The sequence below is a fragment of the Phytophthora infestans genome, genomic scaffold (assembly GCF_000142945.1).
Source record: "Phytophthora infestans T30-4 supercont1.17 genomic scaffold, whole genome shotgun sequence".
NCBI lineage: Eukaryota > Oomycota > Peronosporomycetes > Peronosporales > Peronosporaceae > Phytophthora > Phytophthora infestans.
In genome coordinates, this window is record NW_003303742.1 from 311,570 (window position 1) to 337,111 (window position 25,542).

Here is a 25,542-nt window from a genome sequence, read left to right on the forward strand (position 1 = left end):
ATGGAGGTGCATCTAGGACACCTCCGTCGAGTGTTGGACGTAATGCGAGCGAACAAGCTCTCCGCCAACATCGACAAGTGCGTTTTCGCGTCACCAGAGATTAAAGTTCTCGGTTGCTTCGTAAGCAACGTGGGCGTTCGAGCTGACCCAGACAAGGTCAAGGCCATAGCAGCATGGCCGACTCCCCGATCCCAGAAGGATCTTCGAAAGTGGTTGGGCTTGGCCAACTACCTTCACAAGTACAGCGCAGGGTACGCGGGCTTCGCTAAGTCCTTGTCGGGTCTCCTTTACACGGATGTCGACGGACGCTGAGAGCAAGAGGGCCAGGATGCCTTTAAAAGTACCAAGGCCAGTCTACAAGAGGCCCTTGTCCTGGCCCTGCCGGATGAGACGAAGCCATTTAGCGTCGTCTGCATTACCTCCGACTACGCCATCGGGTGGGCACTGCTGCAGGCCGACACGGCTGGCCATGAACGAGTCATCTCGTTCCAGTCAAGGCAGCTCAAACCCGCCGAACGGAGCTACCCTGTCCACGGCAAGAAGCTCCTGGCAATGAAATATGCCCTTGTGAAGTTTTGTGTTCACCTTCTGGGCTCGAGGCCCTTCGTGATCTACACAGACCACACATCCTTGAAGACGGCGACTAACTCGCCTCACCTCTTCCAACGGATGACGAGGTGGCTGTCCTTCTTCGCGGAGTACAACTTCCGCGTCGAGTACAAGCCGGTCATGCTCAACGTGCTTGCGGACGCCCTCTCTCGGCGTCCTGAATACGAGTTGGCCCACATCAAACGGGTGATAGCGGATCTATATGATCGGATACGCATGGCATATCAGGACGATAAGGCTGTCGCGCCTATCGTCACGCTCCTCACGGCACGAACGACCGAAGTCCGACTGGCTTTCGTCGCGACAGCGCTCCCGGCTCCACAGATATGAGTTGAAGAATGGCCTCCTCTATTACCGGGTGGAGCCCAATGAACCTCCACGGGTGGACGTACCCAACGACGAGGACCCGAAGTTCGATATCCTCGCGGCGGCGCACGGCGCGCCCTTCAGCGGCCACTTGGGCCGCGAGAAGACCTTCCTGTCGGTCGCTCAGGTCTTCTGGTGGACTAGCATGTACAAGTGGGCCGCCTGATACGCGAAGACATGTGAAATATGTCAGAGGGTCAAACGCGCAGGGCACTCTTCCGCTCCACCACAGAGCCTAACCTTCCGGCTGAGTGTTGGAAGTCGATGAGTCTTGACTTCATCTTTGGGCTTCCCGCCGACGGAGACGGCAACACCGGAATTTTGGTGTTCGTGTGTCGGCTGATCAAGATGGTACATCTTGCTCCAGCTCCCGTTCCTGTTACCGTTACGGGCGAAAAAACCGCAATGTTGTTCATTGATGGCGTGTTCCGCTATCACGGACTCCCGGAGACGACTGGCTTGGATTGAGACCCACGGTTCACGGCTGCGTTTTGGAAAACGCTGTTTCCTTTACTGGGATTTCGTCTGCAGATGTCCACTGCGGACCATCCACAGACAGACGGTCAGACAAAGCGCGTCGATCGAGTGCTCGAGGACACTCTGCGCAGTGTGTGCGCGGAAGCACCACGTACGAGGTCGACACAGCTTCCGGTTGTTGAGCTTGCGCTCAACAACGCGGTGCACGCGTCCATGGGGGTTCACACCACTCTACTTGAACGGCTTCCGTCACCCCAGAGTGTGTCGCACTCTTCGAGGAGACGCTGACACCTCTATTCTAAGTGGGGGGTAGGCTCGGAAAGCTCTTTTCTTCCAGGTCTCAGATGTGAGATGTGTTTCGCTGCGGAACTAAATGGAATCTTTTGTGGATACCGTTGTCAGCAGGGTCCGCGATGTCATGACAGCGGCCCAGGCCAGACAAAAGAAGTACTCTGACAAACATGGAAGAGGAAACTTAAGTGTATTTAAAGTAGAGGACTTAGTGCTATTAAACACGAGGAACCTACCGCTAGACACTGTCAGATCTGTCGGGAGCAACAAGCTGAAGCACCGCTTCATCGAACCATTCGCAGTCCTGGCCAGGCATGGTGCGTCGTACACCATCGACCTGCCTAAGGTAATGACGACGTATATGACGTTCTATGTTGGACGTCTTAAGCGGTACTTTGATCCGCAGGGGGTTGCTGACTCGCAGACCCCCCTTGGCCCATCTCCTCGAAGCGAGGGTCGGCCACAGACGTCGACGAAGGCGTCGGAGCAGGCACCCAAGCCTCGGTTGGAGCGGCAAGGCTGCGGTCGAAACCGTACGCCGGAGGGGCTCCGTACGAACGGACCCCGGCGCCATACGCCGAGTACGCCGGGTATGCACCATACGCGTACGTCTGGGAGTGTGCCGCAGGCGGCTCCGGGCGTGGTAGCAGAGCCTCGATCCGTCGGATCGTGCGAAAGGCCTCGTCCAGATCGGACGAAGAGGCCCGGCGATCCACCCGCAGGTGCAGGCTCGCGACCTCTCGCTCCAACAGCCCTGTGTCGGAGCCGCAGTCGAAGCACTCGGACGAGAGTGACTTTTGGGAGGCGCCGAGTACTCGTACTCGTACGAGGGCACCTCCGCCCCTGCTTGACCGGAATGGAGAAGTCCACTTCCACGTGGAGCGGATCCTCCAGGAGCAACGGCGTCGCGGTAAGCGACAGCTCCTCGTGAAGTGGAGGGGCTAGGCCCACTCCGAGAACTCGTGGGAGCCGATTGAACGGCTCCGGATTGGCTGCCCGAAGGCTGTCTCAATCTGGGAGCAGACTGCGGCGACAGCTTCATAAGTTATCCGGGGCTTCTTGCCCGAACGGGGTACGGACGATGAATACATATCGTACGCGCGCTCATCGTGAGCGCTGGAAGCCGCGCTTCAGAATGTCCCTTAGCAGCATCCGCTTGCTGACCAAAAGGGCAAACCAGACACAAAGATCACGCTGGTCCAGGATGTGGGCCAGCAGCTGATCTTCATGGAGTTTCCGTAACTTCGAGGGTGAGTACCTGAAAGACTCCATCCAAGCCCAGAACACGTCCTCACATGAGTTTCAGCTGGGACAGTTCTTGGGAAGAACCCAGGGGTAGTCCCAGAGAGGGTAGAGACCACCCTGGCTCTCGTGCTTCTTACGACTTATTGTGAAGTCCTTAAGAGGGATACGGTGTGGCGCGAGAAGCACACACGGAGCCGCCTCCAAGTTGTCGACAAACAACTGCTCCTCCTGGACAAGAGTACGTTCGTAAACGCCCTAGAGGTTTGACCGCCAACAAGGCCATAAGGAGCGACGTCAAGCTCCAGGAAGAGGTCGGCTCCCGAGCTCTCCTCGGGAGGCCAATACCCTCTTGAGTTGATGGCAGCTCCCTGGCTGACGGGTGCCGCCACCGAACCCCCACGCGTACGCAGCTTGGAAGTCCTCCTGCTGCTGGTCGAGGTCCTTAGAGATCTCGTGGGCCCAGGAATAGCACCCTCTCTCTCTTTCTCCTCTTTCTCGTCCGCTTCATCCGATGAATCGAAGCGGCTACTCAGTCTCCTTCTCCTCGCGGAGTGGAGACTTCGAAGCCGTACACTTCTTAGAGGGCTTGGCGCCTTCGGCTTTCGCGGCCTTAACACGCGCAAGACCCTCGTCAAGCGAGAGACGGTTGCGAGGCCTCTCCCTCCTCGTCGTCGCCAGCTTCGGGAGTGCCCTTAGCCTTTACGGCCGGAATCTCATAGCGCACAGATGTCCTCAGACTGTGATCACCGTGATCACTAGCGAGCGACTGCACACTGTCGGCCTTGTGCTCTCTGGGCACGGGGCTGTGCCATCCCGTACAGCCCACAGGAGCATCGTGCGTGCTCTCGGACTCGGCTTCGTCAATACCCTATTCTGACGGCGGTGGAAAAACGACCCCCTCCAGTGGAGAGTGGACCAGACTTAACGTGCGCCGAACGCTGGAGGAGGATCGAAGCTGATACAGAAGCCGACGAAGACGAGAGGCGTCGCGATAACATGGACGTCATATCAACTTCAGGGGTGACATAGGGTGACCCGGCTATAAACTCAGCGTTCAAGCTGGAAGACGTCCGAGTGAATCGTACGCCGGTGCTGTACGATGGCCAAGATGTCTCCTATCATCTGTCCAAGTTTGAAGGCGATGGCACTATTTCTGACGCCAGCCCGAACTCAGCGGTTGAAGACGCACGTGCAGTAAGGACCAAGGAAGAAGCGTCGGCGACTGAAGACTCAGCTATGACGGAAGGTGACCCTGAAGAATGCTCAGAATAGGTCCTACGCGATGAACAGCCCATTATTGATGGCCGAGCCAAGTTTGAATTCATTAGACCAAGTATTGTGAGCGATGTGAACTCTGCTATGCGCACACTGACCACTATATGTGCTGGAATTAAAATGTGGTGACGGCGAACTCGGCGCTCGAAGATCCAGCCGTAAGAAATGACTTGAGGGCTGTCCTAGCGTGCCCCAAGACCGCCGACTATTCATATCGAGAACAGTGAGCTGTTCGAGGCTGTCAAAGTCTTCAAACTTGACGGCCAGATCCACTTGGACGTTGGCGACAGCGACGATTTTCCCGTCGGCCAGTCACACTAAAACCGTCCCGTTGCCCTTGCTTTCTCTCAAAGCATCGGACAACTTGTTGCTATTACAAGCAACCGTCTGGCGGCGTGCGAACTTCTTCGACGGCCCAGAATTGATCAAGATTCTAAAGGGGTGATCGTATCCCCGTACACATCCGTGTACTACGAGCAACCCGCCGCTGCTCTTCGCCGATTCGAGAGTGCGAAGACTCTCAGGGGCTAAGTCCTCGTGGTGCGCGCCACCCGCGCACCCTTCACGAAAACTTGGTTCTTCCCCAGTAGGGTGCCCCGCCGCTACTAATTTCCGGCGTTCTCCTGTCCCCGGGATCCTGGTTTCTGCCAGCGACCCTTGAGGACGGGCTTGGGGAAGGACCGTCTGCGGAGGTTTTCCTCTGAGGAATCGCACTTGAAGTGGCCCATCTTCCCGCAGCCAAAGCAGCGGATGTCACGCTGTTCAGCGGACCCTAGTTCCATGGGAACTGGTCCGTTGGGGCTTGTTCAACCGGGAGCCGACAAGGAACGCCCAGGCCATGCTGAGGCCGGCGTACGCGCCTGGCGATGGCTGTACTCTTCTTGAAGAGCCACTTGAATCGTCTCTTCAAGGGTGCTTGACTGCACCCGGAACAGCTGAGTGCGTGCGGGGCCCACTCGAAGGCCGTCCATGAACACAGTCATCTTGATGTGTTCGCTGAGTGGGTTTCCCACTAGAGACGCCGTGAGCTCCTGTATCTCTTGCACGTACTCGTGCAGTTCGCGCCTCCCTTGTTTACACGAGAGGAAGCGCGAACGCTGGGGGTACTCGTAGTTCGCCGGGAGGGACGCGGCTCGGAGCTGTTCACACAGCTGATCCCTGAATGTGAAACATCCGGGGGATGTTGCTTCCCGTGTGTACACCCAACCCTTAGCACCACCGCTAAGGTTGAAGAGTGCAAAAGCAACACGAAGTTGCTCGGACGAGATGAGAGCCGCATCCATCGCGAGCCTCACCTCTCGGACCCAGAAGTGAAGGTTCTCGACTTCCTTCCCTTCATACGGTTTAACCTTCAGCCGTATTGGCTTCGGGTGTGGCGGATTTGCTTCCGACGATGGAGCCTGCAGGCTCTCCCGAGCATATACGATGAGCCCCTGCTCGTAAGCGTCTAGCGCACCGACGCGCTCGAATTGCTCAGCCGGTGTTGACACCACCAGGCCTTGCAGGGCCTCCATCCCTACCATCTTCCGAACCGACTCGAACTGTGAGTCGTTCAGATGGGAGAAGTCGTTCCTTTCCATGGCAACCAACTTCAGAGAGGTTCAGGTAGTCTACCCGCGTTGGCGTGGATTGAATACGAGTGCTACCAAATATGACGGGGTCACACAGCACCTTGCGCTAGATAAAGTTGGCTTCCGAGAGTCTACAAGCTCTCAGTGAACGGCAGTACACAGGTCCCTTTTTACCTAAGGGTAGCGAAGTGACCAATTTAAGGTAGGAAGTAAACTGAGTATATTTATAAGTAGGTCAAGCTTGAGCCAAATATGTAAACTATAAGTCACCTATATAAAAGCAATGTCATCCGCCAAAGGTTGGCCTCGGACGACATTGGTACCTTGTACCAAATACGTGTCACACTTCACGTAGCTAGGGGTACACTTAGGGCTCATACCCCGTTACAGCCATAGAGTTGCCACTCGTGCAGCCATCTATTTGTGCTGCTACCGTAACGTGCTGTGCTGAGAGTTGATAATGCTGCACAATGTTTGTGGTGCTTAAATGTGACGGGTCACACAGCACCTTGCGCTAGAGGAAGTTATCTTCCGAGAGTATACAAACTCTCAGTGAACGGCATTTCACAGGTCCCCTCTTTATTCAAAAGAGAGTGAAGTGACCTAAATAAGGTAGATTGTAAACTGAGTATATTTATAAGTAGATAAAGCTTGGGTTTAATATAAACTATAAGTTACCTATAGAAATGCAATGTCGTTTGACCAATGCTTGGCTATGAGCGACCTTGGTACTTTGTACCAAATCCCGAAGTATGACGTGTCATACTCCTGAAGTGCGAAGTGTTACACTTCATGTACCCAGAGTACCCTTAGGGATACGTACCCCGTTACATCCTCCCCCACTTAGGTTCGGTTTACCGACCAATCAGAATGAAGAGGTGTTCGTCACAAACTCTCATTCTCAAAGTCGAAAACCATCGACTTGGCCGCGCGAGCGCGGCGGAGGCTCACTTCACAGTTAGAGCCTCGAGCAGCAGTCTGTGAGCTCTTCTTCTAGGTCTCCACTTCGACCGTTACTATGCCTCGTGGCACAGCAAAGAGCGGTGCTAAGACACGCTCCAAGGCTGCTGCCGATAAGGCGCAAGCCAAGAGCACTAAGCCTCACGGCAAAGGCTCGGCACTCAAGGAGGCTACTCAGGTGGCCTCCGAGGCGATCGGTTCCTCGGGTGACGCGGCTGTGGGCAAGCGAGCAAGCAAGTGCCGCAGCCCGTCTCCCTCGGCTTCTCCAGACAACCGTCCGAACCCTTGGCTCGTAGAACGTGAGTTCAACTCTGGCAGTGAGGACGAAGCCGAGTCCGAGGGCACGCACGATGCTCCTGCGGGCTCTGTGGGAGGGCACAGCCCAGTGCCCAGTGAGCACAAGGATGACAGCGTGCAGTCGCTTGCTAGTGATCACAGTCCCAGGACGTTTGTGCGCTCTGAGAGTCCGGCCATCAAGGCTAAGGGCACTCCCAAAGCCGGTGGCGATAAAGGAAGAGAATCCTCGCAAACGTCTCTCGCTTGCCGAGGGTCTTGCGCGTGCTAAGGCCTCTAAAGCCGAAGGCGCCAAGCCCTCAAAGAAGCGTACAGCCTCTAAGGCTCCACTCCGCGAGGAGAAGGAGACTCGACAGTATCTTCGACTCCTCGGATGAAGAGGAGGAGAAGGAGGAATAAGAGGAGCAGGAGGAGGGTGCTTTCGTGGAGCCCGGGAGGTCTCGAATGACCTCGACCAGCAGCAGGAGGAATTCCAAGCTGCCCAGCGTGTGCGTGGGGGTTCGGTGGCGGCACCCGTCAGCCAGGGAGCTGCCATCAACTCAAGAGGGTATTGGCCTCCCGAGGAGAGCTCTGGGGCGACCTCTTCTTAGAGCTTCTTGTCACTCCTTGTGGCCTTGTGGGCGGCCATACTTCTAAGGACATCTATGAACGAGCCCTTGTTCAGAAAGAACAGTTGTTCGCTGACAACTTGGAGGCTGCTTCTCGCGCCACACCGCATTCCCCTTAAGGACTTCACGACTTGTCGAAAGAAGCTCGAGACCCGGGGTGGTCTCTATCCTCTTTGGGACTACCCCTGGGTTATGCCCGAGAGCTGTTCCACGTGTAGTTCTTGTGAGGACATGTTCTGGGCATGGGTGGAGTCTCTTAAGTACTCACCCACGGAGTTACGGGAACTCCATGAAGATCAGCTGCTGTCTCGCATCCTGGACCAGCGTGATCTTCGTATGAGGTTTGCCCGCTTGATCAGCAAGCGCATGCTGCCAAGGGACATTCTGAAGCGCGGCTTCCAGCGCTCACGATGAGCGCGCGTACGATATGTATTCATCGTCCGTACCCCGTTCGGGCAAGAAGCCCCGGATAACTTATGAAGCTGTCGCCGCAGTCTGTTCCCAGATTGAGACAGCCTTCGGGTAGCCAATCCGGAGCCGTTCAATCGGCTCCCACGAGTTCTCGGAGTGGGCCTAACCCCTCCACTTCACGAGGAGCTGTCGCTTACCGCGACGCCGTTGCTCCTGGAGGATCCGCTCCACGTGGAAGTGGACTTCTCCATTTCGTCATATATATAATCGTCATATACGTCGTCATTGACTTAGGCAGGTCGATGGTGTACGACGCACCATGCCTGGCCAGGACTGCGAATGGTTCGATGAAGCGGTGCTTCAGCTTGTTGCTCCCGACAGATCTGACAGTGTCTAGCGGTAGGTTCCTCGTGTCTAATAGCACTAAGTCCTCTACTTTAAATACACTTAAGTTTCCTCTTCCATGTTTGTCAGAGTACTTCTTTTGTCTGGCCTGGGCCGCTGTCATGACATCGCGGACCCTGCTGACAACGGTATCCACAAAAGATTCCACTTGGTTCCGCAGCGAAACACATCTCATATCTGAGACCTGGGAGGAAAGAGCTTTCCGAGCCTACCCCCCACTTAGAATCGAGGTGTCAGCGTCTCCTCGAAGAGTGCGACACACTCTGGGGTGACGGAAGCCGTTCAAGTAGAGTGGTGTGAACCCCCATGGACGCGTGCACCGCGTTGTTGAGCGCAAGCTCAACAACCGGAAGCTGTGTCGACCTCGTACGTGGTGCTTCCGCGCACACACTGCGCAGAGTGTCCTCGAGCACTCGATCGACGCGCTTTGTCTGACCGTCTGTCTGTGGATGGTCCGCAGTGGACATCTGCAGACGAAATCCCAGTAAAGGAAACAGCGTTTTCCAAAACGCAGCCGTGAACCGTGGGTCTCAATCCAAGCCAGTCGTCTCCGGGAGTCCGTGATAGCGGAACACGCCATCAATGAACAACATTGCGGTTTTTTCGCCCGTAACGGTAACAGGAACGGGAGCTGGAGCAAGATGTACCATCTTGATCAGCCGACACACGAACACCAAAATTCCGGTGTTGCCGTCTCCGTCGGCGGGAAGCCCAAAGATGAAGTCAAGACTCATCGACTTCCAACACTCAGCCGGAAGGTTAGGCTCTGTGGTGGAGCGGAAGAGTGCCCTGCGCGGTTGACCCGCTGACATATTTCACATGTCTTCGCGTATCAGGCGGCCTACTTGTACATGCTAGTCCACCAGAAGACCTGAGCGACCGACAGGAAGGTCTTCTCGCGGCCCAAGTGGCCGCTGAAGTGCGCGCCGTGCGCCGCCGCGAGGATATCGAACTTCGGGTCCTCGTCGTTGGGTACGTCCACCCGTGGAGGTTCATTGGGCTCCACCCGGTAATAGAGGAGGCCATTCTTCAACTCATATCTGTGGAGCCGGGAGCGCTGTCGCGACGAAAGCCAGTCGGACTTCGGTCGTTCGTGCCGTGAGGAGCGTGACGATAGGCGCGACAGCCTTATCGTCCTGATATGCCATGCGTATCCGATCATATAGATCCGCTATCACCCGTTTGATGTGGGCCAACTCGTATTCAGGACGCCGAGAGAGGGCGCCGCAAGCACGTTGAGCATGACCGGCTTGTACTCGACGCGGAAGTTGTACTCCGCGAAGAAGGACAGCCACCTCGTCATCCGTTGGAAGAGGTGAGGCGAGTTAGTCGCCGTCTTCAAGGATGTGTGGTCTGTGTAGATCACGAAGGGCCTCGAGCCCAGAAGGTGAACACAAAACTTCACAAGGGCATATTTCATTGCCAGGAGCTTCTTGCCGTGGACAGGGTAGCTCCGTTCGGCGGGTTTGAGCTGCCTTGACTGGAACGAGATGACTCGTTCATGGCCAGCCGTGTCGGCCTGCAGCAGTGCCCACCCGATGGCGTAGTCGGAGGTAATGCAGACGACGATAAATGGCTTCGTCTCATCCGGCAGGGCCAGGACAAGGGCCTCTTGTAGACTGGCCTTGGTACTTTTAAAGGCATCCTGGCCCTCTTGCTCTCAGCGTCGGTCGACATCCGTGTAAAGGAGACCCGACAAGGGCTTAGCGAAGCCCGCGTACCCTGCGCTGTACTTGTGAAGGTAGTTGGCCAAGCCCAACCACTTTCGAAGATCCTTCTGGGATCGGGGAGTCGGCCATGCTGCTATGGCCTTGACCTTGTCTGGGTCAGCTCGAACGCCCACGTTGCTTACGAAGCAACCGAGAACTTTAATCTCTGGCGACGCGAAAACGCACTTGTCGATGTTGGCGGAGAGCTTGTTCGCTCGCATTACGTCCAACACTCGACGGAGGTGTCCTAGATGCACCTCCATGGCCGTCTTGCCTCCCTCGGCACGGCTATGGACCAATGTGTCGTCGATGAACGTCTGTACGAAGGCGCGCAGTAGCCTAAACCATTGCGTCACCAGGCGATTGAATGTCGCCGGGGGGTTAGACAAGCCCTGCGGCATGACAAGCCACTCCCAAAGCATGCCGCTTGGAGTGCTCACCGCGGTGAGCGGAATGTCGCACTCGCGCATCAGGATCTGGTAGTATCCGTTTACCAAATCTAGAGCACTGTACAGTACGCACCCGGCCATGTTGTTCAACAACACATCCTTTCGTGGGATTGGTGTTTGGGCCGACACCGTTGCGTTGTTCAGCTTGTTATAAGCGTGAACCAGACGCCACTTTCCGTTCGGCTTCCGAACGCAGAAAGTCGGCGTCGAGTGCGGGGATTTCGACTCCCGCACCATGCCTGCCTTCGCTTTGGCGGCGAAGAAGGCATCAATGACCTCGCACTGCTCGCGCGGAAGAGGCCATTGCCTCGTGACACAATACTTTGTGCCGGGCACGAGATCAATCTCGTGCCGTACGCCTCGATCCGGTGGGAGTTGGGTCGGCGGGTGTTTGTTCACCACGTCCGCATACTTCGTCACCAAAGGATACACCGGATCATTGGGGTTCTTAAGGATCCCAGAACCCAAGCGCATCTGACGCTGCTTGTTTAGGTCTTCCAGGACGTTCTCGTCCAAGCCAGAGGAGGTGTTCAGCTCCTCCCGAGTGGTCTTAGGTCTCATGAGAACCATCTCAGCAATCTCTCCAGCCTTGAGGTTGGCCAGGAGAGACTCAGCCGTCATTTCCTCGAGGTTCAGTATCTCTGCAACCTCTGGCACCGGTTCCAAGTGGACACCAGATGCCTTGACGGGTAAAGCGGTCTCGCCATCGAAGATGTGATACCACTCTTCCACCGGCCTTGTCGGAGGAGCCCGGGCCCTGGCCTCCGAGTCGCTTGAAGCGACGTCGATCGGAACGAAGTTCGGATCCGACTTGAGGCGGCGGCGGCGTCGTTGACGACGGCGACCATGATGTGGAGCTTTGCTGCCCATGTCTAGGGATGTAGGCGCTACGACATCCGAGGCGCTCGAGACCTCGTGTGGTACAGCGTTACTCACATAAGAAGCGTATCCGACGTCTTCCTCTTCAGTTAAGGTCTGGGCGACCGTGAGTGGAACTCTGTTACCCACTCTGAACACGCTGTTCTCAGTGCTCGTGACAGCTGTAGCTGTCTGCGGAACTAAGTTACCCGCCTGTGGACCTAAGTTACCCACTTGGCCAGCGCCTCTTCTGGGCGCTGCCACCATCAAAACATCCTCGGAGTCTTCATATAAGTCGACGACTCCCAAGCATCGGCCGGATGCTTTGGTACCCTGGCAGCCCTTGCGGGCGCCCCGGGTCCTGACAGAGGTGGGAACATGACTCACCAATGCTCTGTCGGACTGCGCAGGGCGGTTGGCACCGATTGCCTTGCCTCGGGTCCTGACAGAGGTGGGAACATGACTCACCAATGCTCTGTCGGACTGCGCAGGGCGGCTGGCACCGATTGCCTTGTCTCGCCAGTCGATCCAGGGCTCGTGCTTCTCAAGCCAGGGCATGCCCAGGATCATATCATATGGATTCATATCGAGAACAGTGAGCTGTTCGAGGCTGTCAAAGTCTTCAAACTTGACGGCCAGATCGACTTGGACGTATGGGACAGTGACGACCTTCCCGTCGGCCAGTCACACTGATACCGTCCCGTTGCCCTTGCTTTTTCTCAAAGCATCGGACAACTTGTTGCTATTACAAGCAGCCGTCTGGCGGCGTGCGAACTTCTTCGACGGCCCAGAATTGATCAAGATTCTAAAGTGGTGATCGTATCCCCGTACACATCCGTGTACTACGAGCAACCCGCCGCTGCTCTTCGCCGATTCGAGAGTGCGAAGACTCTCAGGGGCTAGGTCCTCGTGGTACGCGCCACCCGCGCACCCCTCACGAAAACTTAGTTCTTCCCCAGTAGGGTGCCCCGCCGCTATTAATTTCCGGCGTTCTCCTGTCCCCGGGATCCTGGTTTCTACCAGCGACCCTTGAGGACGGGCTTGGGGAAGGACCGTCTGCGGAGGTTTTCCTCTGAGGAATCGCACTTGAAGTGGCCCATCTTCCCGCAGCCAAAGCAGCGGATGTCACGCTGTTCAGCGGACCCTAGTTCCATGGGAACTGGTCCGTTGGGGCTTGTTCAACCGGGAGCCGACAAGGAACGCCCAGGCCATGCTGAGGCCGGCGTACGCGCCTGGCGATGGCTGTACTCTTCTTGAAGAGCCACTTGAATCGTCTCTTCAAGGGTGCTTGACTGCACCCGGAACAGCTGAGTGCGTGCGGGGCCCACTCGAAGGCCGTCCATGAACACAGTCATCTTGATGTGTTCGTTGAGTGGGTTTCCCACTAGAGACGCCGTGAGCTCCTGTATCTCTTGCACGTACTCGTGCAGTTCGCGCCTCCCTTGTTTACACGAGAGGAAGCGCGAAAGCTGGCGGTACTCGCAGTTCGCCGGGAGGGACGCGGCTCGGAGCTGTTCACACAGCTGATCCCTGGATGTGAAACATCCGGGGGATGTTGCTTCCCGTGTGTACCTCAAACTCGTAGCACGGCTGCTAAAGTTGGAGAGTGCAAAAGCAACACGAAGTTGCTCGGTCGAGATCAGAGCCGCGTCCATCGCGAGCTCTACTTCTCGGACCCAGAAGTGAAGGTTCTCGACTTCCTTCCCTTCGTACGGTTTAACCTTCAGCCGTATTGGCTTCGGGTGTGGCGGATTTGCTTCCGACGATGGAGCCTGCAGGCTCTCCCGAGCATATACGATGAGCCCCTGCTCGTAAGCGTCAAGCGCACTGACCCGCTCGAGCTGCTCGGCCGGTGTTGACACCACCAGGCTCTGCAGGGCAACCATCCCAAAGATACCTGCCATCTTCCAAACCGTCTCGAACTGTAAGTCGTTCAGATAGGAGAAGTCGTTCCTTTCCATGGCAACGAACTTCGGAGAGGTTCAGGTAGTCTACCCGCGGTGGCGTGGATTGACTACGAGTGTTACCAAGTGCGACGGGGTCACATAGCACCTTGCGCTAGAGGAAGTTATCTTCCGAGAGTATACAAACTCTTAGTGAACGGCAGTTCACAGGTCCCCTTTTCATTCAAAAGAGAGTGAAGTGACCTAAATAAGGTAGATTGTAAACTGAGTATATTTATAGGTAGATAAAGCTTAAGCTAAATATATAAACTATAAGTTACCTATAGGAATGCAATGTCGTTTGACCAATGCTTGGCTATGAGCGACCTTGGTACCTTGTACCAAATATCCCGGAGTATGACGTGTCATACACCTGAAGTGTGAAGTGTCACACTTCATGTAACCAGGGTACACTTAGGGCTATGTACCCCCTTACATTAAACGTAATGAAGTGCGAAAGTGATAGTTTCTGTTTTTTTTTAATTTGAAACAGGTTTTTGAACAAATACCCCCAACTGCTTCGAGAAACAGGAAAGTACCTGGTAAAATCTCTTACTTGTGGAGCTTTAGCAACAGAGCCTCCCGTCAATGCGGAAGACTAGGCACTTTAATAAGCTGTGCTTTTAAGTGCCCTGCGCGCATATTCTCCACTTGAGGCTAGACGGTGCCTTACCACGAGTCCAAACCTGACGAAGTAGATCTGACTGACTTGTTGGGGTAGCTGAGTAGGTTATCTTGGCCTGCTGGGCCGCCACACACAAGACGTGAAGTACAACGAGCACGTGGCCATTCCGACCCGACGCTCGGAACTGACTCGTTTCCGAAGAGTCTGTTGCCGCATCAGAAGCGGTGCTGTACAGTGGTTTAGAGTGCTGGAGACCTTCTTAGAGCACAATCTACTGGCTACTATAATAGTCGCGTGTATAACATTATTTCGCTGGTAGAAGTTGGCAAACTTCTGCAGATAGAAACAGCCAATGCCGAGCGTGTGGTAGCAATAAGGACGGTAAGTGCCACCAGCACTTGGGTTTTCTTAAGTTTCAGAACTCGGAGGATCAAGTGCTGGCGTGTTCATTAGCTCGGTGTGGACTTCAATGCTAGCTAATGCGCGGAGCAGATCGAGCAGCCATACCCGGACACACCACACACGCAGAATGCTGCTGCCATGGCTACTGCTCCTTAAAACCTCCCTTAAACTGATGACAATTGGCTTTACCGTTGAAAAGATTAACTATCAGCTGATGTTAAGAGCTCTGGTGACTGTACGTGTATTGACCAACGCTTTTATCGAAATGCGTCGATTTGGCTCAAACACATATTAAGCCTTGGATCTAGCTTTCTCCTTCTTCACCAACCTGGCTGCCATTTTCTCGAGGAACGCTTTGTAGTATGCTTCCTGTTGTCCCTTGGAAAGAAACTTGTTAACTCCCAGGCCCAACAGGCCCTTAACCTTCAAATTTGAGAATAACCCCCTCTCCTCATCTTGAACAGACTTGTTTTCAGTACCCCGAAGCTTGTGTGTACTATCGCCATCGCTCTTGCTTTTCAATGAGCGAACGTACGAAGGCACGTCCGGTGTGGTCATGGTAGGCAACTTGGCTTGGCCGTTTGCTGCAGCAGCTGAAATCCCATGGCTTCCTAGAACGAGGGCGAACGCAGCAATTATTAGTAGGACGGCGAACTGGCGCATGACTCGCTTAGTGCATGTCGGTCGGCAAAATTACAACTGACCATCGCAGGAATATCATGTAAAAACTTATTAATTGAATAGAACTTCGAAGTACACGTACATGTACTGTATAATACCACAGAGCCAGTTCTTGGCTGATAGTACATATCGTATTCAATTATTACACGATGGGATTTGGAGCGTTCCTCATACAGACGATCCTCTAGCGTCGGGAGGCCGGATTTTATGACTATAAAGAGGGACTACCATTCTGAGCTGTACCCAATATACGGTCCACACAACACTGGGATTAATAGCAACGGGCGGCCGGCGTCGCGGTTTGATAACTGCGAAGTGGCTTGATTGGTGCCGGCTTGCAGTGACATTTATCAATTTCCCGCCCAACACTACAATGCTGCTTACACCTTCACCCACTAAGACCCCACGTCGCGAAACAGACTGACGAATGCACAGCGACGACTATTGTGCCGCCACAAAGTCGATAATCCACCATTGAGCCAGGTCCAGCTTAGGTTGTGGGCTCAAAACGTGTTTCAGCGCTTAATCGCAGGAAACAATTAGAAACGTTCTGAATCAGGAACACCTACGCGAAAAGCCATAACATTGCAAGCTCTGACTGCAAAGTCGCACCGTTCGGTTCGCTTTCCCGAGTTAGACTCAGAGCTCACGAATTGGGTCGGCTGGCTAGCAAGAAAACGCTTTACTATTGCACTAACGTGCAATGCGGATGGATTCGAACGTTTGCCACCTCTTTTTGCGGTAAAATCAAGGAGAAAACACCTGATGCCACTGTTATTAATCTTCAATCGACACTGACAGCACGGACATAATCAACAGCTAAGTGCCTATGAATAACTATATCCGTCATTGTCGTATAACTATTCACTAATATTCGGGAGAACCTCTCAACCACCATTTATATGGAGGGAGTTCTTAATGGGGATATGAATACAGAGAGGATCGTCTGTGTCGGTAGCGCTGGTTTAAGCTGGTTTCGTGCCTTTCATTAAAACTTTCCGAAAATCCAGATGATTTGGTAAACATTTTATCGTACTTCTTCTTTTTTTCTCCTCCTTTTGCTCAAAGACCGAAACTGCCGGGAAATAGCTATGTTACTCCTATTTGATCTTTCACGAATTATCGAAACTCTATAAATAATGATTTAAAACCTTAAGTTTGCTACAAATGTCATATATATATAGTAAACAAACTCCACCTGGCATATTAACTGAAAAGCACAAAACCTCAATACGACAGGTGTTTATAACTCTATATGTATATAAATGTATTGCAATACACGTATAAACTGTTTACAATTTTGCACTCTGACCATTAAAATAATACAAACGTCCAAAATTTCGTACACAAATTAGTACAGTAATAAGGTCGTGTGTATAATATTGCATTCACACTTTTCCTATTCCCAATTTAATGTTTTTTTATGCTGTACAGACAGCTTCGGCTGTCACTGTAGCGGAGGTGCTTGGTCTAACCTCTCGTATAGATTCGTGCGCTGATAAGATAGCTATTGATCAGATGAAGATACTCATCTTTGTATTGTATTTTAACAAAACAATGTATTTTTTCATTAAATACTACAATGTTTTCTATTCTACGAACATGTTGGTCGAGCAGCTTGCGTTGCTGTCCAGACTCTAAAAAAAATTTAAATCCGTTTCGTTATGCATTCGATGTAGCGTTATTTCGTGACGAACAATATAGAGCGCTTAGCCCAAGACAGCGAAATGAAATGCTTGCCGATGAATTTATTTGCCTAAGGTTGAAGAGTCGTCAGATATGAGAGTTGGACGAATGCTAGAAGCTCGATTTCGATACATACATGCTGAGGTATCTTTTTTATGTTGCATTTGGACGCGCAGACATTTCCACTGTGGAAACGATATTGAATGAGCTTCTCTGCATGTACTATGTTTTCCCCCGAGGTATGCGGCAACCCACTGCTGGAGATCGAAGTGTTTAAGGCTGCGGCTGGCAGTGTGATGCCGAGGAAGGTCATTTTTCTTGTAGATAGTGAAGTGTTCATAGCTTTGCTGTTGGGAATTTCTTAAGTGGACGACGTGGCATGTACTTCTCTCATTATACGCCAATTTGCCTTGACCAAGAGCCGCTCGTTCATCCTTACAGTCTTCTAGCAGATTTGAACTGATTTATTTTAATATGGAAACACATGGGAATGGATCAGACCGCTCAAATATCGGATTTCCTCTTAAACCCGGCGCCACTATATCCGAAATTGTCTGTAGCAGTGCAGAAAACTTTTTACCACTTAGATTGTGGTTTACGGTACAGTACATGCACCGTAGTCACTACCTTCCTAGCAAATGTAGCTGGGCGCTCTTCGTCAGATTGAGGAATTTACTCGAATCTATCAAAATGTCCCGTATGTCCTACAGTTTTTGAAGTCTGCGTAGTCGCTTCAAGCAGTAGATCTTCCAGCTCCCCAAGCGATTTCTTGCGGCCACCACCGGAAAGACGTTGCTGGTAAGGTTTAGCTGGCCAAATCTCTTCGCGGTTGCGCCACCAGCGTCTCACAGTTCCTTCCAGCCACAACTTCTAAAGTGCGACACAGAAGTCCCCCTCAATAAGCGTAGGGAGTCGTCTGATAAATTTGCATAGGGAAATCAATGCTATCTGGTGAATTCTCAATTGTAGTTCCGATTCTTTTGATCCGATATAAAGGGGGATAGAAAGTGCACGCTAAGCTTATTCAGGGCGAATTCTGTATTCACTTTATCTTTGCAGCAAATCTGGGTAGAGGAACGTTTGCCAAACGTCTCCATTCGAATTTTGGTACTATCGATTGTAGTTCGGCGAGTACGATTTACAACAACAAAGCCGATAAGGCCTTGGATTTTGTCAGCAAAAACTAAGAAAACATATGCGCCTTTTTATTTGTTTGAGGTTTTTGTGCTAATATGCCAGGTGGAGTTTGTTTACATATATATATATATGACATTTGTAGCAAACTTAAGGTTTAAAGTCATTATATATAAAGTTTTGATAATTCGTGAAAGATCGTTTTCATATGCAAATAGGAGTAACATAGCTATTTCCCGGCAGTTTCGGTCTTTGAGCAAAAGGAGGAGAAAAAAAGAAGAAGTACGATAAAATGTTTACCAAATCATCTGGATTTTCGGAAAGTTTTAATGAAAGGCACGAAACCAGCTTAAACCAGCGCTACCGACACAGACGATCCTCTCTGTATTCATATCCCCATTAAGAACTCCCTCCATATAAATGGTGGTTGAGAGGTTCTCCCGAATATTAGTGAATAGTTATACGACAATGACGGATATAGTTATTCATAGGCACTTAGCTGTTGATTATGTCCGTGCTGTCAGTGTCGATTGAAGATTAATAACAGTGGCATCAGGTGTTTTCTCCTTGATTTTACCGCAAAAAGAGGTGGCAAACGTTCGAATCCATCCGCATTGCACGTTAGTGCAATAGTAAAGCGTTTTCTTGCTAGCCAGCCGACCCAATTCGTGAGCTCTGAGTCTAACTCGGGAAAGCGAACCGAACGGTGCGACTTTGCAGTCAGAGCTTGCAATGTTATGGCTTTTCGCGTAGGTGTTCCTGATTCAGAACGTTTCTAATTGTTTCCTGCGATTAAGCGCTGAAACACGTTTTGAGCCCACAACCTAAGCTGGACCTGGCTCAATGGTGGATTATCGACTTTGTGGCGGCACAATAGTCGTCGCTGTGCATTCGTCAGTCTGTTTCGCGACGTGGGGTCTTAGTGGGTGAAGGTGTAAGCAGCATTGTAGTGTTGGGCGGGAAATTGATAAATGTCACTGCAAGCCGGCACCAATCAAGCCACTTCGCAGTTATCAAACCGCGACGCCGGCCGCCCGTTGCTATTAATCCCAGTGTTGTGTGGACCGTATATTGGGTACAGCTCAGAATGGTAGTTCCTCTTTATAGTCATAAAATCCGGCCTCCCGACGCTAGAGGATCGTCTGTATGAGGAACGCTCCAAATCCCATCGTGTAATAATTGAATACGATATGTACTATCAGCCAAGAACTGGCTCTGTGGTATTATACAGTACATGTACGTGTACTTCGAAGTTCTATTCAATTAATAAGTTTTTACATGATATTCCTGCGATGGTCAGTTGTAATTTTGCCGACCGACATGCACTAAGCGAGTCATGCGCCAGTTCGCCGTCCTACTAATAATTGCTGCGTTCGCCCTCGTTCTAGGAAGCCATGGGATTTCAGCTGCTGCAGCAAACGGCCAAGCCAAGTTGCCTACCATGACCACACCGGACGTGCCTTCGTACGTTCGCTCATTGAAAAGCAAGAGCGATGGCGATAGTACACACAAGCTTCGGGGTACTGAAAACAAGTCTGTTCAAGATGAGGAGAGGGGGTTATTCTCAAATTTGAAGGTTAAGGGCCTGTTGGGCCTGGGAGTTAACAAGTTTCTTTCCAAGGGACAACAGGAAGCATACTACAAAGCGTTCCTCGAGAGAATGGCAGCCAGGTTGGTGAAGAAGGAGAAAGCTAGATCCAAGGCTTAATATGTGTTTGAGCCAAATCGACGCATTTCGATAAAAGCGTTGGTCAATACACGTACAGTCACCAAAGCTCTTAACATCAGCTGATAGTTAATCTTTTCAACGGTAAAGCCAATTGTCATCAGTTTAAGGGAGGTTTTAAGGAGCAGTAGCCATGGCAGCAGCATTCTGCGTGTGTGGTGTGTCCGGGTATGGCTGCTCGATCTGCTCCGCGCATTAGCTAGCATTGAAGTCCACACCGAGCTGATGAACACGCCAGCACTTGATCCTCCGAGTTCTGAAACTTAAGAAAACCCAAGTGCTGGTGGCACTTACCGTCCTTATTGCCACACGCTCGGCATTGGCTGTTTCTATCTGCAGAAGTTTGCCAACTTCTACCAGCGAAATAATGTTATACACGCGACTATTATAGTAGCCAGTAGATTGTGCTCTAAGAAGGTCTCCAGCACTCTAAACCACTGTACAGCACCGCTTCTGATGCGGCAACAGACTCTTCGGAAACGAGTCAGTTCCGAGCGTCGGGTCGGAATGGCCACGTGCTCGTTGTACTTCACGTCTTGTGTGTGGCGGCCCAGCAGGCCAAGATAACCTACTCAGCAACCCCAACAAGTCAGTCAGATCTACTTCGTCAGGTTTGGACTCGTGGTAAGGCACCGTCTAGCCTCAAGTGGAGAATATGCGCGCAGGGCACTTAAAAGCACAGCTTATTTAAGTGCCTAGTCTTCCGCATTGACGGGAGGCTCTGTTGCTAAAGCTCCACAAGTAAGAGATTTTACCAGGTACTTTCCTGTTTCTCGAAGCAGCGTGTGGACGTTGGGGGTATTTGTTCAAAAACCTGTTTCAAATTAAAAAAACCCAGAAACTATCACTTTCGCACTTCATTACGTTTACTGTAAGGGGGTACATAGCCCTAAGTGTACCCTGGTTACATGAAGTGTGACACTTCACACTTCAGGTGTATGACACGTCATACTCCGGGATATTTGGTACAAGGTACCAAGGTCGCTCATAGCCAAGCATTGGTCAAACGACATTGCATTCCTATAGGTAACTTATAGTTTATATATTTAGCTTAAGCTTTATCAACCTATAAATATACTCAGTTTACAATCTACCTTATTTAGGTCACTTCACTCTCTTTTGAATGAAAAGGGGACCTGTGAACTGCCGTTCACTAAGAGTTTATATACTCTCGGAAGATAACTTCCTCCAGCGCAAGGTGCTATGTGACCCCGTCGCACTTGGTAACACTCGTAGTCAATCCACGCCACCGCGGGATAGACTACCTGAACCTCTCCGAAGTTTGTTGCCATGGAAATGAACGACTTCTCCTATCTGAACGACTTACAGTTCGAGACGATTTGGAAGATGGCAGGTATCTTTGGGATGGAGGCCCTGCAGAGCCGTGTCAGCACCGGCCAAGCAGCTCGAGCGCGTCAATGCGCTCGACGCGTACGAGCAGGGCCTCATCGCGCTGGTGCGGGAGAACCTGCAGGCTCAGGCGGCGGAAGCAAATCCGCCTCACCCGAAGCCAATACGGCTGAAGGTTAACGCGTACAAAGGGAAGGAAGTCGAGAACCTTCACTTCTGGGTCCGAGAAGTAGAGCTCGCGATGGACGCGGCTCTGATCTCGACTGAGCAACTTCGTGTTGCTTTTGCACTCTCCAACCTTAGCGGCCGTGCTAAGAGTTGGGTGTACACACGGGAAGCAACATCCCCCGGATGTTTCACATCCAAGGATCAGCTGTGTGAACAGCTCCGAACCGCGTTCCTCCCGGCGAACTACGAGTCCGCCACCGTTCGCGCTTCCTCTCGTGTAAACAAGGGAGGCGCGAAATGCACGAGTACGTGCAAGAGATACAGGAGCTCACGGCGTCTCTAGTGGGAAACCCACTCAACGAACACATCAAGATGACTGTGTTCATGGACGGCCTTCGAGTGGGCCTCGCACGCACTCAGCTGTTCCGGGTGCAGTCAAGCACCCTTGAAGAGGCGATTCAAGTGGCTCTTCAAGAAGAGAACAGCCATCGCCAGGCGCGTAAGCCGGCCTCAGCATGGCCTGGGAGTTCCTTGTCGGCTCCCGGTTGAACAAGCCCCAACGGACCAGTTCCCATGGAACTAGGCCCGCTGAACAGCGTGACATCCGCTGCTTTGGCTGCGGGAAGATGGGCCACTTCAACTGCGACTGCCCCGAGGAAACCCTCCGCAGACGGTCCTTCCCCAAGCCCGTCCTCAAGGGTCGCTGGTAGAAACCAGGATCCCGGGGACAGGAGAACGCCGGAAATTAGTAGCGGCGGGGCACCCTACTGGGGAAGAACTAAGTTTTCGTGAAGGGTGCGCGGGTGGCGCGTACCACGAGGACCGAGCCCCTGAGAGTCTTCGCACTCTCGAATCGGCGAGGAGCAGCGGCGGGTTGCTCGTAGTACACGGATGTGTACGGGGATACGATCACCCCTTTAGAATCTTGATCAATTCTGGGCCGTCGAAGAAGTTCACACGCCGCCAGACGGTTGCTTGTAATAGCAACAAGCTGTCCGATACTTTGAGAGAAAGCAAGGGCAACGGGACGGTATCAGTGTGACTGGCCGACGGGAAGGTCGTCACTGTCCCCAACGTCCAAGTGGATCTGGCCGTCAAGTTTGAAGACTTTGACAGCCTCGAACAGCTCACTGTTCTCGATATGAATCCATATGATATGATCCTGGGCATGCCCTGGCTTGAGAAGCACGAGCCCTGGATCGACTGGCGAGGCAAGGCAATCGGTGCCAGCCGCCCTGCGCAGTCCGACAGAGCATTGGTGAGTCATGTTCCCACCTCTGTCAGGACCCGAGGCAAGGCAATCGGTGCCAACCGCCCTGCGCAGTCCGACAGAGCATTGGTGAGTCATGTTCCCACCTCTGTCAGGACCCGGGGCGCCCGCAAGGGCTGCCAGGGTACCAAAGCATCCGGCAGATGCTTGGGAGTCGTCGACGTATATGAAGACTCCGAGGATGTTTTGATGGTGGCAGCGCCCAGAAGAGGCGCTGGCCAAGTGGGTAACTCAGGTCCACAGGCGGGTAACTTAGTTCCGCAGACAGCTACAGCTGTCATGAACACTGAGAACAGCGTGTTCAGAGTGGGTAACAGAGTTCCACTCACGGTCGCCCAGACCTTAACTGAAGAGGAAGACGTCGGATACGCTTCTTGTGTGTGTAACGCTGTACCACACGAGGTCTCGAGCGCCTCGGATGTCGGCGCTCCGACATCCCCAGACGTGGGTAACAAAGTTCCCCGTCACGGTTGCCATCGACGACGCCGCCGTCGCCGAGAGTCGGATCTGAACCTCATTCGGATCGACGTCGCTTCAAGTGCCTCCAAGTCCAGGGACCCGTCAAGGCATCTGGTGTCCACTTGGAACCGTTGCCAGAGATCGCAGAGATACTGAACCTCGAGGAAATGACGGTCGAGTCTTTCCTGGCCAACCTCAAGGCTGGAGAGATTGCTAGGATGGTGCTCATGAGACCTAAGACCACTCGAAAGGAGCTGAACACCTCCTCTGGCTTGGACGAGAACGTCCTGGAAGACCTAAACAAGCAGCTTCAGACGCGCTTGGGCTCTGAATTCCTTAAGAACCCCAATGATCCGGTGTATCCTTTGGTGACGGAGTATGCGGACGTGGTGAACAAACACCCGCCGACCCAACTCCCACCGGATCGAGGCGTACGGCACGAGATTGATCTCGTGCCCGGCACAAAGTATTGTGTCACGAGGCAATGGCCTCTTCCGCGCGAGCAGTGCGAGGTCATTGATGCCTTCTTCGCCGCCAAAGCGAAGGCAGGCATGGTGCGGGAGTCGAAATCCCCGCACTCGACGCCGACTTTCTGCGTTCGGAAGCCGAACGGAAAGTGGCGTCTGGTTCACGCTTATAACAAGCTGAACAACGCAACGGTGCCGGCCCAAACACCAATCCCACGAAAGGATGTGTTGTTGAACAACATGGCCGGGTGCGTACTGTACAGTGCGCTAGATTTGGTAAACGGATACTACCAGATCCTGATGCGCGAGTGCGACATTCCTCTCACCGCGGTTAGCGCTCCAAGCGGCATGCTTTGGGAGTGGCTTGTCATACCGCAGGGCTTGTCTAACCCCCCCCCCCCCGGTGACATTCAATCGCCTGTTGACGCAATTGTTTAGGCTACTGCGCGCCTTCGTACAGACGTTCATCGACGACATATTCGTCCATAGCCGTGCCGAGGGAGGCAAGACGGCCATGGAGGTGCATCTAGGACACCTCCGTCGAGTGTTGGACGTAATGCGAGCGAACAAGCTCTCCACCAACATCGACAAGTGCGTTTTCGCGTCACCAGAGATTAAAGTTCTCGGTTGCTTCGTAAGCAACGTGGGCGTTCGAGCTGACCCAGACAAGGTCAAGGCAGCATGGCCGACGCCCCGATCCCAGAAGGATCTTCGAAAGTGGTTGGGCTTGGCCAACTACCTTCACAAGTACAGCGCAGGGTACGCGGGCTTCGCTAAGCCCTTGTCGGGTCTCCTTTACACGGATGTCGACCGACGCTGAGAGCAAGAGGGCCAGGATGCCTTTAAAAGTATCAAGGCCAGTCTCCAAGAGGCCCTTGTCCTGGCGCTGCCGGATGAGACGAAGTCATTTAGCGTCGTCTGCATTGCCTCCGACTACGCCATCGGGTGGGCACTGCCGCAGGCCGACACGGCTGGCCATGAACGAGTCATCTCGTTCCAGTCAAAGCAGCTCAAACCCGCCGAACGGAGCTACCCTGTCCACGGCAAGAAGCTCCTGGCAATGAAATATGCCCTTGTGAAGTTTTGTGTTCACCTTCTGGGCTCGAGGCCCTTCGTGATCTACACAGACCACACATCCTTGAGGACGGCGACTATCTAGCCTCACCTCTTCCAACGGATGACGAGGTGGCTGTCCTTCTTCGCGGAGTACAACTTCCGCGTCGAGTACAAGCCGGTCATGCTCAACGTGCTTGCGGACGCCCTCTCTCGGCGTCCCGAATACGAGTTGGCCCACATCAAACGGGTGACAGCGGATCTATATGATCGGATACGCATGGCGTATCAGGACGATAAGGCTGTCGCGCCTATCGTCACGCTCCTCACGGCACGAACGAACGAAGTCCGACTGGCTTTCGTCGCGACAGCGCTCCCGGCTTCACCGATATGAGTTGAAGAATGGCCTCCTCTATTACCGGGTGGAGCCCAATGAACCTCCACGGGTGGACGTACCCAACGACGAGGACCCGAAGTTCGATATCCTCGTGGCGGCGCACGGCGCGCCCTTCAGCGGCCACTTGGGCCGCGAGAAGACCTTCCTGTCGGTCGCTCAGGTCTTCTGGTGGACTAGCATGTGCAAGTGGGCCGCCTGATACGCGAAGACATGTGAAATATGTCAGCGGGTCAAACGCGCAGGGCACGCTTCCGCTCCACCACAGACCCTAACCTTCCGGCTGACTGTTGGAAGTCGATGAGTCTTGACTTCATCTTTGGGCTTCCCGCCGACAGACACGCCAACACCGGAATTTTGGTGTTCGGGTGTCGGCTGATCAAGATGGTACATCTTGCTCCAGCTCCCGTTCCTGCTACCGTTACGGGCGAAAAAGCCGCAATGTTGTTCATTGATGGCGTGTTCCGCTATCACGGACTCCCGGAGACGACTGGCTTGGATTGAGACCCACGGTTCACGGCTGCGTTTTGGAAAACGCTGTTTCCTTTACTGGGATTTCTTCTGCAGATGTCCACTGCGGACCATCCACAGACAGACGGTCAGACAAAGCGCGTCGATCGAGTTCTCGAGGACACTCTGCGCAGTGTGTGCGCGGA

The 25,542-nt window shown here is 53.1% G+C and overlaps 2 protein-coding genes across 2 annotated transcripts; one reads left to right on the forward strand and one right to left on the reverse strand.

The window, feature by feature from the left end:
• Window positions 1–14,789: 14,789 nt before the first annotated feature.
• PITG_09837 (secreted RxLR effector peptide protein, putative) lies at window positions 14,790–15,161 on the reverse strand (the record flags this gene model as incomplete). Its single annotated transcript, XM_002902355.2, has 1 exon — window positions 14,790–15,161. The coding sequence occupies one exon, from the start codon at window positions 15,159–15,161 to the stop codon at window positions 14,790–14,792; it is 372 nt and encodes a 123-aa protein (XP_002902401.1).
• A 4,174-nt stretch (window positions 15,162–19,335) lies between these two features.
• On the forward strand, window positions 19,336–19,707 carry PITG_09838 (secreted RxLR effector peptide protein, putative; the record flags this gene model as incomplete). Its single annotated transcript, XM_002902356.2, has 1 exon — window positions 19,336–19,707. The coding sequence occupies one exon, from the start codon at window positions 19,336–19,338 to the stop codon at window positions 19,705–19,707; it is 372 nt and encodes a 123-aa protein (XP_002902402.1).
• Window positions 19,708–25,542: the final 5,835 nt, after the last annotated feature.